General features: G+C 39.4%; 1 protein-coding gene across 1 annotated transcript; it reads left to right on the plus strand.

Annotated features, from left to right (window-relative positions):
• Window positions 1–278: 278 nt before the first annotated feature.
• Olfr495 (olfactory receptor 495) lies at window positions 279–1,271 on the plus strand. The gene has a single exon (NM_146364.1). The coding sequence runs from the start codon at window positions 279–281 to the stop codon at window positions 1,269–1,271; it is 993 nt and encodes a 330-aa protein (NP_666476.1).
• Window positions 1,272–12,427: the final 11,156 nt, after the last annotated feature.

Genomic DNA, 12,427 nt, shown 5'->3' on the forward strand with positions numbered 1-12,427 from the left:
AATCTTGTATATTTTATTTTAAGAAATGTAAATAATTTTTTTATTATTTATAACACATTTCTAGCATTTGTGCATGAATAATTTTGACATAATTGTTGCACATGTGTACAAATGATGATAATACTGGTAAAACATGAATAATTGGTTCAATATTTTGAATAATATATTAGTTTGTAATGCTCTCCATGCCCCAATTAAATGAAATGAAGTGACTTCTTTATAAATCCCATTTGTAATATCTTCATCACAGCCTTAATCTAGCAGCAACTACGTGTCTCATGGCTTTCCTAGAGGATGGGAACCATACTATAGTGACAGAGTTCATTTTATTGGGCTTAACTGATGACCCAGTTCTGAGAGACATCCTCTTCACCATCATCCTGTGCATCTATCTGGTGACCGTGTCCGGGAACCTCAGCACCATCCTTCTCATCAGAGTCTCTTCCCAGCTTCATCACCCCATGTATTTTTTTCTCAGCCACTTGGCTTCTGTTGACATAGGCATTTCTTCTTCTGTCACACCCAATATGCTTGCTAACTTCCTAGTAAAACCAAATACCATTTCCTACATTGGATGTTCTATACAGTTTACCTCAGCTGTTTTCCTTGCGACAGTTGAGTGCTTCCTTCTGGCTGCCATGGCTTATGATCGCTTTGTAGCAATCTGCAACCCACTGCTTTATTCCACCAAAATGTCCAGAGAAGCCTGTATCCAGTTGGTTGTAGGATCTTATATACAGGGTCTCCTTAATGCTTCCTTTTTCACTCTTTCCTTCTTTTCCTTGATCTTCTGTGGACCAAATAGAATCAATCACTTTTACTGTGATTTGGCTCCTTTGGTGGAACTCTCCTGTTCTGATGTCACTCTCGCTGTTGTTATTACCTCAATTTCTGCTGGCTTTATCACACTGACAACAGTGTTTGTTATAGCCATCTCCTATTCCTGTATTTTCATCACTATTATGAAGATGCACTCCACAGAAAGTCGATACAAGGCCTTCTCCACCTGTACCTCCCACCTCACTGCAGTTACTCTGTTCTATGGAACTACTATGTTCATTTATGTGATGCCCAAGTCCAGCTACTCCACTGACCAGAACAAGGTGTTGTCTGTATTCTACATGGTTGTGATTCCCATGTTGAACCCCCTCATCTACAGCCTGAGGAATAATGAGATTAAGGGGGCTCTGAAGAGATATCTTGGTAAGAAAATATTTTCTTATGGTAACCTGTTTTGTAAAACTCACTATAATGACACTCACCAAGTATGACCATCATCTGAGGTTTAGTTATTCACCTTCTTGTTATTCCTTTTGCCCTAATCTCTTTGTTCTCCCAGTACACATAGATTTTATATTTTATTACATTTTCTCTTTTGTAGTTTTTAATGTCTTTGAAAACATTATGCAATGTATTTTGATCATGTTCAGGCCCCCTTGAACTCTTCTCAGTGTAGCTTCCTCCTCTACACATTCAACTATTTTATTTTATCAAATTTATCTTATGGTACCTGTACATATTTAGGCATTTAACCTTTACTGAAGCACAGTTAACCTACCAGTGCCATGTCCTTATAGATAATTTACTTTTCTCCTGGAAGATGTAAGTTTCCAATAACTCCTCATCTACCTCTAGATTCATGCCCATGTCCCGCCTCTGTGCTATGATGTTTGTCTAGTGTGAGCATGTGGATGCCAAAACTGCTAACATGAGGTCATATTTGTAACCATTCTGTTGTGCCCTGAAAATATGGTTTATTTGTATTCATCTACTAGCTCCAGCTCTTACACCTTTTCATCCATTCTCACAATGATTCCTGAGCTTGGAGAAAAGGAGGCGTGGTATAGAAGTTCCACATATTGTAGAGCCTTCCATGGTGTCCAGTTGTCTGCATATTGGCAAGTGTTTGTTTATTTGTTTGCTTTGCTTTGCTTTTTGTTAATCACTACTACAAAAAGAAATCATTATGATAAGGGTTGGGAAAGTACAAATCTATATATCCAATGATAAGTCATTGAGAATTGCTTTAATACTGTGTCCATTGAGGGGGATAATGATGGTGGGTTCTCCCCTAGGGCCTATGAGCTGTCTAGCACAGGTTTTGGCCTTCATAAATGTGTTAGGTGTGATTTTTCATCTTGTGGAGTTAGACTTAGGTCAAATAAAAAAGTTCCTGTTTATTCTCATGATATTTGGGAATAATCTATACTATATCTAAACTACACTATAGCACAGGTAGTTACGAGTTTCCATTCTGGTGTTTATTTTACATGAAGTGCTCACATGATAAATGTCTGTCAACATGTATTTTAAAACATCCCTATATTAGTCTATACCTATTTTTTTATTTTTAAATATTTTCATTCACTTTTGAATAAAATCCAGGTGCCCATCATAGTTTCTTGCTCTAATACCATTTGCTCCATTGAGATTTCATTGCTAGCCTACACAAGCTCACACAACCCATTCCTGACACAGCTTGCTTTCCTACTTAGATCAGCTCTATTTATTCTTTCCTACTACATTCAATGTTTTAAAAGGCTGATACATTTCTAGTATAATCTCCAATGAAGTATGAATTCTATAAGAATTGTATCATTCAGTAACAAATCTTTAGTATCTGCTTGGTTTGAAAATACAATAAATATTCAATAAAACATCTCAATGGAATGAACGGCTCCATGGTTATCTTATCTTATATCTACATGTAAAATAATTCCAAAGCTCTGACAGTGGATTCCAGAAAAAGCTTCTTGTCATGAAGAAAAACTATGGTGGTTTTGATGTCTTTTCCCTGTCTTCTATAAAAGATATCCTCAAACATATGAAGAATGTGCTTGAAATCTTCATTGATACTAACATTAATATTCCTGACTGGCCATTAAGTTAATATTATTGTTGTTGTTGTTGTTGTTGTTGTTGTAATTCAAACTCAGCCAGTACAAAATGTAAAATATAGAACACTTGAACACTCCATTCAGGGTTTATGGGGAGAATAATTTTATGTTCATGAAGTTGGAATTTACATGACTAAAGTTTTAAGGTCTCATGTAGTCAGAAGCACCTTAAAAATTTACCAGCTATATGGGGAAGTTTGTTGAATGCTAAAGACTAGGAACAATCTGTTAGAAGAGTAAGGCATAAAGTTCCCAAAATGATAGCTGATAGTATGAAGAAGTTGATGTTTATTGGTAAATGTCAATGCCACCATCCCTGATAATCTGGCTTTGATCTAAGAGACCTATAAAGTATAAGGAAAGTTATGCTCTTATGTGTGGACTTGCACATTCTTGTGCACACACATGCACACTTACAAGCACACCCACTAAATGAAACAGAAGCAAATAAAGAAGCAAGTAAGATAGACTAAAGATAAATGACAAGGTGTTATCTGGTGGAACTAAGAGAAGATTTAGTGGACTAGAGAGATGGCTCAGTATATAAGAACACCTATTAATTTTGCAGAGGACCTGCATTTAGCTCCCAGAACCAACATTGTGGCTCAGACCACCTATAATTCCAAATCTATGGGATTCAGCAGACTCTTCTGCCTTCTAAAGGGTCCTGGCATGCATATTGTACATATCCTTAAATGCAAAGCACTCATACACAAAAAATAAAAAGAAATGAATCTTTTTTAAAATTGAAAGGAAGGACATTTGTGAGAGCTACTCTATGAGAACTTAAAGAAGTTCTGTCTGTTTTGAAGTCTTGAATTGGAAGTGTCTGTTCCTATAATAGAAATGACCATGGTGTTAGTAACAAATTTTACTGCTATGTACATTAGCCTCTGTTTTCCTACTTTACCTGGTAACCTCAATGGGAGTATAATGTAGGACACAGCACCCATTCATCACATCTGGGCCATTGAAGTCATGGTATCCACTCCTCTCTTATTAATCCCCATCTAATAGTCAGAAAGTTCTGTATCCTAATATTTTTTAATCCATAATTACCTTATCTTCTACTTTTCTATATAACTTATTTAATCATGGTCACTGTTTCCTGGAGACCTACAGTGTGCTTCCTAGTATGTCACTTAGAATGATAAGTGATAAAATTATCTAAATATTTGAGTGGACAGTATCTGACAGCACTTCCATTTCTCATCACAATTCTCTTTTATGATTTTTTTTTTACTAAATGGTATCACAAAATGGCTCCCATTTTGATAATCTCATACATGAATATAACTCATTGAGAAAATATCCATCGCTGTTACTCACTGTCTCCCTGTTATTTTCTATAATGTATTTTTATTCCCATTACATCCCAATTGTACCACCATACTTTCCTCCCAGTTCTGCCATTATAAATCACTCCCCCATTAAACCCTTCTCTTTTCCTCAGAGAAAGGGAAGATCCCATTGAATACTACCCCACCATGAGGCATCTAGTCTCAGCAGGGATAAGTACATCCTCTCCTACTGAGGTCCAACCAGGCAGTCCAGGTAAGAGTTAGGGGATCCAATGATATGGGCAACAGAATCATAGACAGGCCCTGTTCCAATTGTTAGAGGACTCACATGAAAAAGAAACTGTACGTCTTCTACAAATATATAAGGAGCCTGGGCCCAGCCATTTCATGCCCTTTGTTTGGTGGATCAGCTTCCATAAGAACCCATGGGGCCAGATTAGTTGACTCTGTAACCTCTCAGGAGACAGTTATACTAGGTTCCTTTCTATAAGCATAGTAGAGTAGTATTAATGGTGTCACGGGTAGGCTCTCTTCCATTTGATGGATCTCAAATTGCACCAGTCATTGGTTGCCTGTTCTTTCCAGTCTCTGATACATATTTATTCCCTGTATATCTTGTCTGCAGGACAAATTTTATGTTGAAGTTTTTTTGGGGGATAGGTTTATGTCCCCTACTTCTGATGAAAGTTCTGCTTGGCTACAGGAGGTGGCCACTTCAGTCTCCAAATCACCAGGTGGTTGCAGTAATAGTTACCTCAACCCCATAGATTCCCTGGAGCCTCTTCTAATCCATGTCTTCACCTGGTCCCACAGATGGCCCCCAGTAATTTCTATTCTCACTCTCAACTCTTCCCTGCACCCCAATACCTGACCAATATCCCCAAACCCTCCTCACTCCCTATCCACCCAGTTCCCTCTCTTGATCTACCTCCTATGACTTTTTTGTTTTCCTTTCTGAGTAAGATTCACATATCCTCCTGTGGGCTCTCCTTTGGTTTCTTTGGATCTGTGGATTGTTATTCTCGACTTTATGACTAATGTCCATTTATAAGTGACCTATCAGAGATGTCTTTCTAGTTCTGTATCACCTTACTCAGGATGATATTCTCAAGTTCCATCTATTTGTCTGAAAATTTCATTATATCTTAATTTCTTTTTTTGTCTTTTTCTTTCCTTTTTGTCTCTTTCTTTCTTTTTTGTATTTTTGTTTTGTTTGTTTTTGGTTTTTTTTAATATTTTTTATTACGTATTTTCCTCAATTACATTTCCAATGCTATCCCAAAAGTCCCCCACCCCCCCCACTCCCCTACCCACCCATTCCCATTTTTTGGCCCTGGCGTTCCCCTGTACTGGGGCATATAAAGTTTGCCTGTCCAATGGGCCTCTCTTTCCAGTGATGGCCAACTAGGCCATCTTTTGATACATATGCAGCTAGAGACAAGAGCTCTGGGGTACTGGTTAGTTCATAATGTTGCACCTTCAGGGTTGCAGATCTCTTTTGCTCCTTGGATACTTTCTCTAGCTCCTCCATTGGGGGCCCTGTGATCCATCCAATAGTTGACTATAAGCATCCACTTATGTGTTTGCTAGGCCCCGGCATAGTCTCACAAGAGACAGCTATATCACGGTCCTTGCATCGAACGCTTGCTAGTGTATGCAATGGTGTCATCGTTTGGAGGCTAATTATGGGGTGGATCCCTGGATATGGCAGTCTCTAGATGGTCCATCCTTTTGTCTCAGCTCCAAACTTTGTCTCTGTAACTCCTTCCATGGGTGATTGTTTAAGCCCAGAAACTTAGTATAGCGAGATATAAGGTATAATTTGCAAAACACATGAAACTGAAGAAGAACGAAGACCAAAGTGTAGACACTTTGCCCCTTCTTAGAATTGTTTTTGTTTTTGTGAGACAGGGTTTCTCTGTGTAGCCCTAGCTGTCCTGGAACTCACTCTGTAGAACAGGCTGGCCTCAAACTCAGAAATCTGCCTGCCTCTGCCTCCCAAGTGCTGGGATTGATATCATAATTTCTAGTAGCTGGAGATTATTCCATTCTGTAGATGTACCCAATATTATTTATTCATTCTTCAGTTGAAGGACATTTAGGTTGTATCCAGTGAGCAAGAGGCATATTAGGATATCTTTTGGGTAAATGCCCAGAAGTGTTATAGCAGGGTCTTGAGGTAAAAATGTTCCCAATTTCTGAGGAAAAGCCAAGTTGATTTCCAAAATGGCTATACATGTTTGCACTAGTACTTCAGCAATGGAAGAGTTCTCCTCTTGTTCCACATCCTTGCCAGCATATGCCTCCACTTGAGTTATTGATTATAGACATTCTGATGGGTATAAGATGGAATCTCAGATTTGTTTTGATTTTCATTTCCCTAATGAATAATAAAAGGCATTGAACATCATTTAAGCACTTCTGGGCTATTTGAGATGGCTGTATTTAAATTCTTCATCCACCATAATCAAGTAGGCATCATCCCAGAGATGTACAGGTGGTTCACTATATGAAAACCCATGGATGTAATTCATCTTATAAACAAACTGAGAAAAACACAAGATCATCTTATTAGATGCTAAAAATCCATTGACAAAATCCAACACTCTATCATTTTAAAATCATTGAAGGAATAGGGATAGAAGGTGCATACCTAAACATAATAAAAGCAATATACAGCAAGCCAATACCAACATTAAGTTAAGTGGAGAGTAATTAAAACAATTCCACTAAAATCAAGGACGTGACAAGGCTTCATACTCTCTTTCTCCCTATTCAACATAGTACTTGAAGCTATAGCTAGGGCAATAAAGTACAAAAGAAGACCAAGGAGATACACATTGGAAAGGTAGAAGATTAGGTATCCTATTCATAGATGATACAATAGTATACATAAAGGACTCCAAAATTTCCACAAAAGAACAAGTACAGCTGATAAACATACTCACCAAACTGGCTGGATACAAAATCAATGCAAAAAGCTATGTGGTCTTGTGGCCTTCCTTTATACAATTTATATGTGGGCTGAGAAAGAATTTATGGATTCAGCACTCTTGACAATAGTCACAAATAATATAAAAAAATCTTGACGTAACTTTAAGAAAGCAAGTCAAAGATCTGTATGGCAAGAACTTCAAGTCACTGTAGAGAGAACTCAAGGAATTTATAAGAGGGTGAAAAGATTTCCCATGTTCATGGATTGGTAGGATTAACATAGAAAAATGGCCATCTTACCAAAAGCAATCTACAGATTCAATGCAATTACCGTCAAAATTCCAACACAAATACCTACAGAGATAGAAAGAACAATTCCAAATTTCATATGAAAAAAAAAAAAAACAAACAAACAGGATGGGTAAAACAATCTTAAACAATAAAAGAACTTCTCCAGGTATTACCATCCCTGATTTCAAGAGGTACTACAGAGCAATAGTAATAAACACTGCATGGAATTGACATAAAAACTGACAATCAGTAGAATAGAAGATCCAAAATTATACCCACACACCTATAACCACTTGATAATTGACAAAGAAGCTAGAACCATACAAAAAATAAATGAAAGCATATTCAACACAGGACTGGTTTAACTGATGTTTACATGCAGAAGAATGCAAATAAACTCACATCTAACACCCTTCACATATTCAAGTCAAAGTAGAAGAATGACCTCAATATAAAACAGGACACACTAAATCTAATAGAAGAGCAAGTAGAGAATGGCCTTGAACTCACTTACACAGGATATAAATTAATGAACAGAACACCAATACTTCAGGTACTAAGATCAACAATTAATAAATGGGACCTTATGGAACTGCAAAGTTTTATAATACTAAGGACACCATTTATAGGACAAAATGACAGCCTACAGAATCAGAAAAAAAATCTACACAAACCCTATATTTGAAGAGGACTAATATCTAAAATGTATAATGTACTCAAGAAAATAGAATTCAACAAATCAAATAACTCAATTAAAAATGCAATTCCATTTTTCTTAATACTTCATAAATACCACTCTTCATGTATACTGCTCTTTCAATCTGATAATTTTAATGTGGTTTCTCACACATACTTTGCCTTAATTTTTCTTTTATCCAGTTATATTGTAAGGTTTTGCTTGTTTTCTCTCTTTTATGAAAAGTTATTCTGCAATTCTGCTTGAGAAAAATGTAGTTTCTTTTAGCCTTCTACCTTTTGCTGAAGCTTCTACATTTAAACTTAAGTACCAAAATACCTCGAGAAAAGGAAGCAAATGGGATTATACAATGTCATATTAGTTTGAAGTCAGATGGTGTTCTGGATGTTCTGGTAGCCACATAATGCCTACCACTTATTAAATGCTAAGTAAAGAGTGGAGCTGAATTGAACTGTCTCAAAAATACCTTAAGAACTTTCTGCCACCCTGATGTGTAAAATACTTTCCTGGAGAATAGAGAGGTTTTCTTTCCCAGGTTAGAGAGACTTTTATATGACTACTGCTCTATGGTCCATAAATGAAAAGATAAATTTCATGTCAATAATGAAAAAGTAAACTAAGACATTTCTGCTCTGATTGTTGGGGCAGAAGTGAGATTTAAGTACCAATATGTGTTAATCCTGTCCCTATATTTTACAATTTTCTTCATATTTATCTTTTCTCACTTTAACTTTGTGTTGGTCTCTGTGTGTGTTTGTGTGTTTGAGTGTGCCTGTGGAGATAGAGAATGGGAAGAAAGGGGAGAAAGGTGAGAGAGAGAGGAAAAGAGAGAGAGAATTAGTAGAAAGCACTTATACTCAGTTTAGCCATTTTGCAGGCCTCATTTACTTTATTTTTCTTTATTTAAAATTTTATAGTAATTTCCATTTAACATTTGAAAGTTTCGTTTATTAATACAAAATACCATTTAGGGAGAAGAGGAAAGTTTTATAAATCTCAGGTCACATTCCATCACAAAGAGCAATCAGAAAAGGAAAGTAAAGCAGGAACTGGAGCCGAAGCCATAGAGAGTTACTGTTTATGAGTTTGTTTCCTATGGCTTGCTCAGACTGCTTCCCTTATTTTTAAATATTAAATTTTTAATTCTTTTATTCTTTAATCCTTTGCACAATTCAGTTTTTATCCTCCTCCCAGTATACCCTCTCTCCAAAATGACTTCCTCAACTTCCCAACTCCACATCAGCATAGCTCCCCACAACCTGGGGCCTCAAATCTCTCAAGTGGTAGGTGCATCTTCTCACTGAGGCCAGACCAGGTATCCCTCAGCTGTATATGTTTCAAGGGCCTCACATCAGCTGGTATATGCTGCCTGGTTGGTGGTTCACTGTCTGAGAGATCTCAGGGATCCAGGTCAGTGGAGAGTGCTGGTCTTCCCATTGGGCTACCCTCCTCCTCAGCTTCATCCAGCTTTCCTCCAATTCAACAACAGAGTTCCCAGTTTCTATCCCATGGTTGGTGCTTGTATCTGCATCTGATACTTTCAGCTGCTAGTTGGGGCTCTCAGAGATAGCCATGCTAGGCTCCTGTCTGCAAGCACGCCACAGCATCAGTAACAGTGTCAGGTGTCCACTTGAGCTGGATCTCAATTTGGGCTTGTTACTGGGCCTCCTTTCTCACATGGTCTCTATTTTTGTCCTTGCAGGAACAATTATGGGTCAGGGCTTTTGACTGTGGGATAGCAACTTCATCCTTCTATTTGATGCCCTGTCCCTCCACTGGAAGTGGACTCTACAAGTTCCCCCTCCTCACTGTGGAGCACTTCATTCAAGTTCCCTCCCTCTGGGTCCTGAGAGTCTCTCAACTCACAGGTCTCTGGCACATTCTGGAGGGTTCTCCACCTCCTACATCCTGAGGTTGCGGATGTTTTGCTCTTCAGAGTGGCTGACATTTGATGACAGCTGGCGCCCCAAAGGTACCTTTGACTTAACTATCATTTTTTTTAGATCAAAGCCATTTTTTCTCAGGAAGGACTCAGAGCCCATCCCAATCAGCAACCATACATCACAGTGTGGCAAAATCTGGTTCAGAACCAGCCCCCACCACCACCACCATCCCCGGGTTGGGTCAAACCCTGGGTGTGTGAACAAAAGTGAGGCTCCTGAGTCCTGCCTCTCTGTGAAACACCAAAGGATAAATCGAAAGTAAAGGCTTCTCCCAAAATGGAGTCTCCAGCCAGCCAAGCCTTTGGCCCCTCCCAAAATCTATTCCGAGATTAAGGAGCCTCCTGAGTGGCCTAGTCCACTACCTACCCCTTATTCACAGCCTCAACCCCAGCAAAGGGGAACCCCAACCCCTCGGCAGGGGGAGGGGGGAGGCAGATACACTGCTAGTCCGGTCATACCAGACTCAACTGTAAGTCTGTGGCTGCGTACCTACAGACTTCCAGTGGACCTGCCGAACCTTCACCCCCTTCAGTACTGGCCTTTTCCTCTACTGGTCTTTATAACTGGAAAATTAATCACCCTTCTTTTTCAAAAAATCCTGCTAGCCTGATAGGATTGGTGGAGTCTCTGATGTACTCCCACCAACACACATGGGATGATTGTCAGCATTTTCTAAAAGTTCTCTGTACTACCGAGGATAGGGAAAGGATCCTGTTGGAAGCACAGAAAAAAAAAAAAAAAAAAGTCCTCGGAGCAAATGGAGTGCCAACCAATCTTCCAAATGAAATAGATACTGGGTTTCTGCTTAACCAACCTGATTGGGACTTCAATATGACAGCAGGTAGGGAGCCACTGATGATCTACTGCCGGGTTCTTGTGGCAGGGGTGAAAGGGGCTGCTAGATGCCCCACCAGTTTGGCTAAGGTAAGAGGGGTTCTTCAGGGGCCTGTTGAACCACCGTCTGTGTTTCTTGAATGTTTAATGGAGGCTTATCAGCGTTATACTCCCTTTGACCCAACCTCTGAGTGTCAACATGCAATGGTGGCTATGGTCAGCATCAGATATTAAGAAAAAGTTAAGGCAGCTAGAAGGCTTGCAAGACTATACCTTACAGGATTTGGTTAAAGGGGCAGAGAAAAGGTTTCATAAGTGGGAGACTGAGGAAGAGAAGCAAGAAAGAGAGAAGCAAGAGACAGAAGAAAGAGAAGACAGGAGGGATCGTAGACAAGAGATAAATTTAACTAGAATTTTGGCCACAGTAGTAGGAAAGAAAAGACAGGACCTAGACAGATAGGAAACCTGGGCAACAGAAAACCAAGGATGGGCAACGATGGACAGAAGTGCCCCTTGGATAAAGATCAATGTGCTTATTGCAAAGAAAAAGTACACTGGTCAAGAGAGTGCCCATAGAACAAGGGAGGGCCCCTAAGGTACTGGCCCTAAAAGAAGATGATTAGAGGGGACAGGGCTCGGACCACCTCCCTGAGCCTAGGGTAACCCTGACTGTGGAGGGGACTTTTATGAAATTTTTAGTGGACACAAGGGCTGAATATTCTGTATTAAAACAACCATTGGGAAAGTTAAAAAATAAAAAGACTACAGTAATTGGGGCAACTGGACAGAAACAATACCCATGGACCACCTCACGGACTGTAGATTTGGGGAAAGGGCAAGTAACAGGCTTGCACTCTTTTTTGGTAATCCCTGAGTGCCCTATGCCTTTACTAGGGAGAGACTGACTAACAAAGTTGAAAGCCCAGATCAGGTTTACCCAAACTGGACCAGAGGTAACATGGAAGACTCCCGCCTCCATGGTGTTGGCCCTGAGGCTTGAAGAGGAATATTGGTTGCTGAGTTCCCAAATCAGACAGAGACTACTAACATGGAGAACTGGTTGACAATGTTTCCTAAGGCTTGGGCAGGGACTGGGGGTATGGGAATGGCAGTAAGAGTTACCCCAGTGGTAGTAGGACTGAAGACTGATGCCACCCCCAAAGGAGTGTGTCAGTACACGATGACATCTGCAGGGAAAGATATAAAAAATAAAGAGGAAATTTTGAGCTTCCTCTAGGCCATACACTTGCCAAAAAAGGTGGTCATTATACATTTCCAGGACACCAGAAAACTCGAGATGCTGTGGCTAAAGGGAATCACATGTCAGACCTAACCGGCAAACAGGTGGCCCAAGGAGCAACGATCCTGGCAGTCAAAAAGCCTAAAGATTATTATGATGTCAGAAAGACCAGCTTTAGATACACCTCTGAGGACTATCAAATTATGGACAAATTAGGACTGACAAAGGAAACCCCGTATGGGTTAGTAGAAACAGAAGGAAAACTAGTCCACCCACAGGCAGAAGGATGC

Source organism: Mus musculus, chromosome 7 (genome assembly GCF_000001635.26).
Source record: "Mus musculus strain C57BL/6J chromosome 7, GRCm38.p6 C57BL/6J".
NCBI lineage: Eukaryota > Metazoa > Chordata > Mammalia > Rodentia > Muridae > Mus > Mus musculus.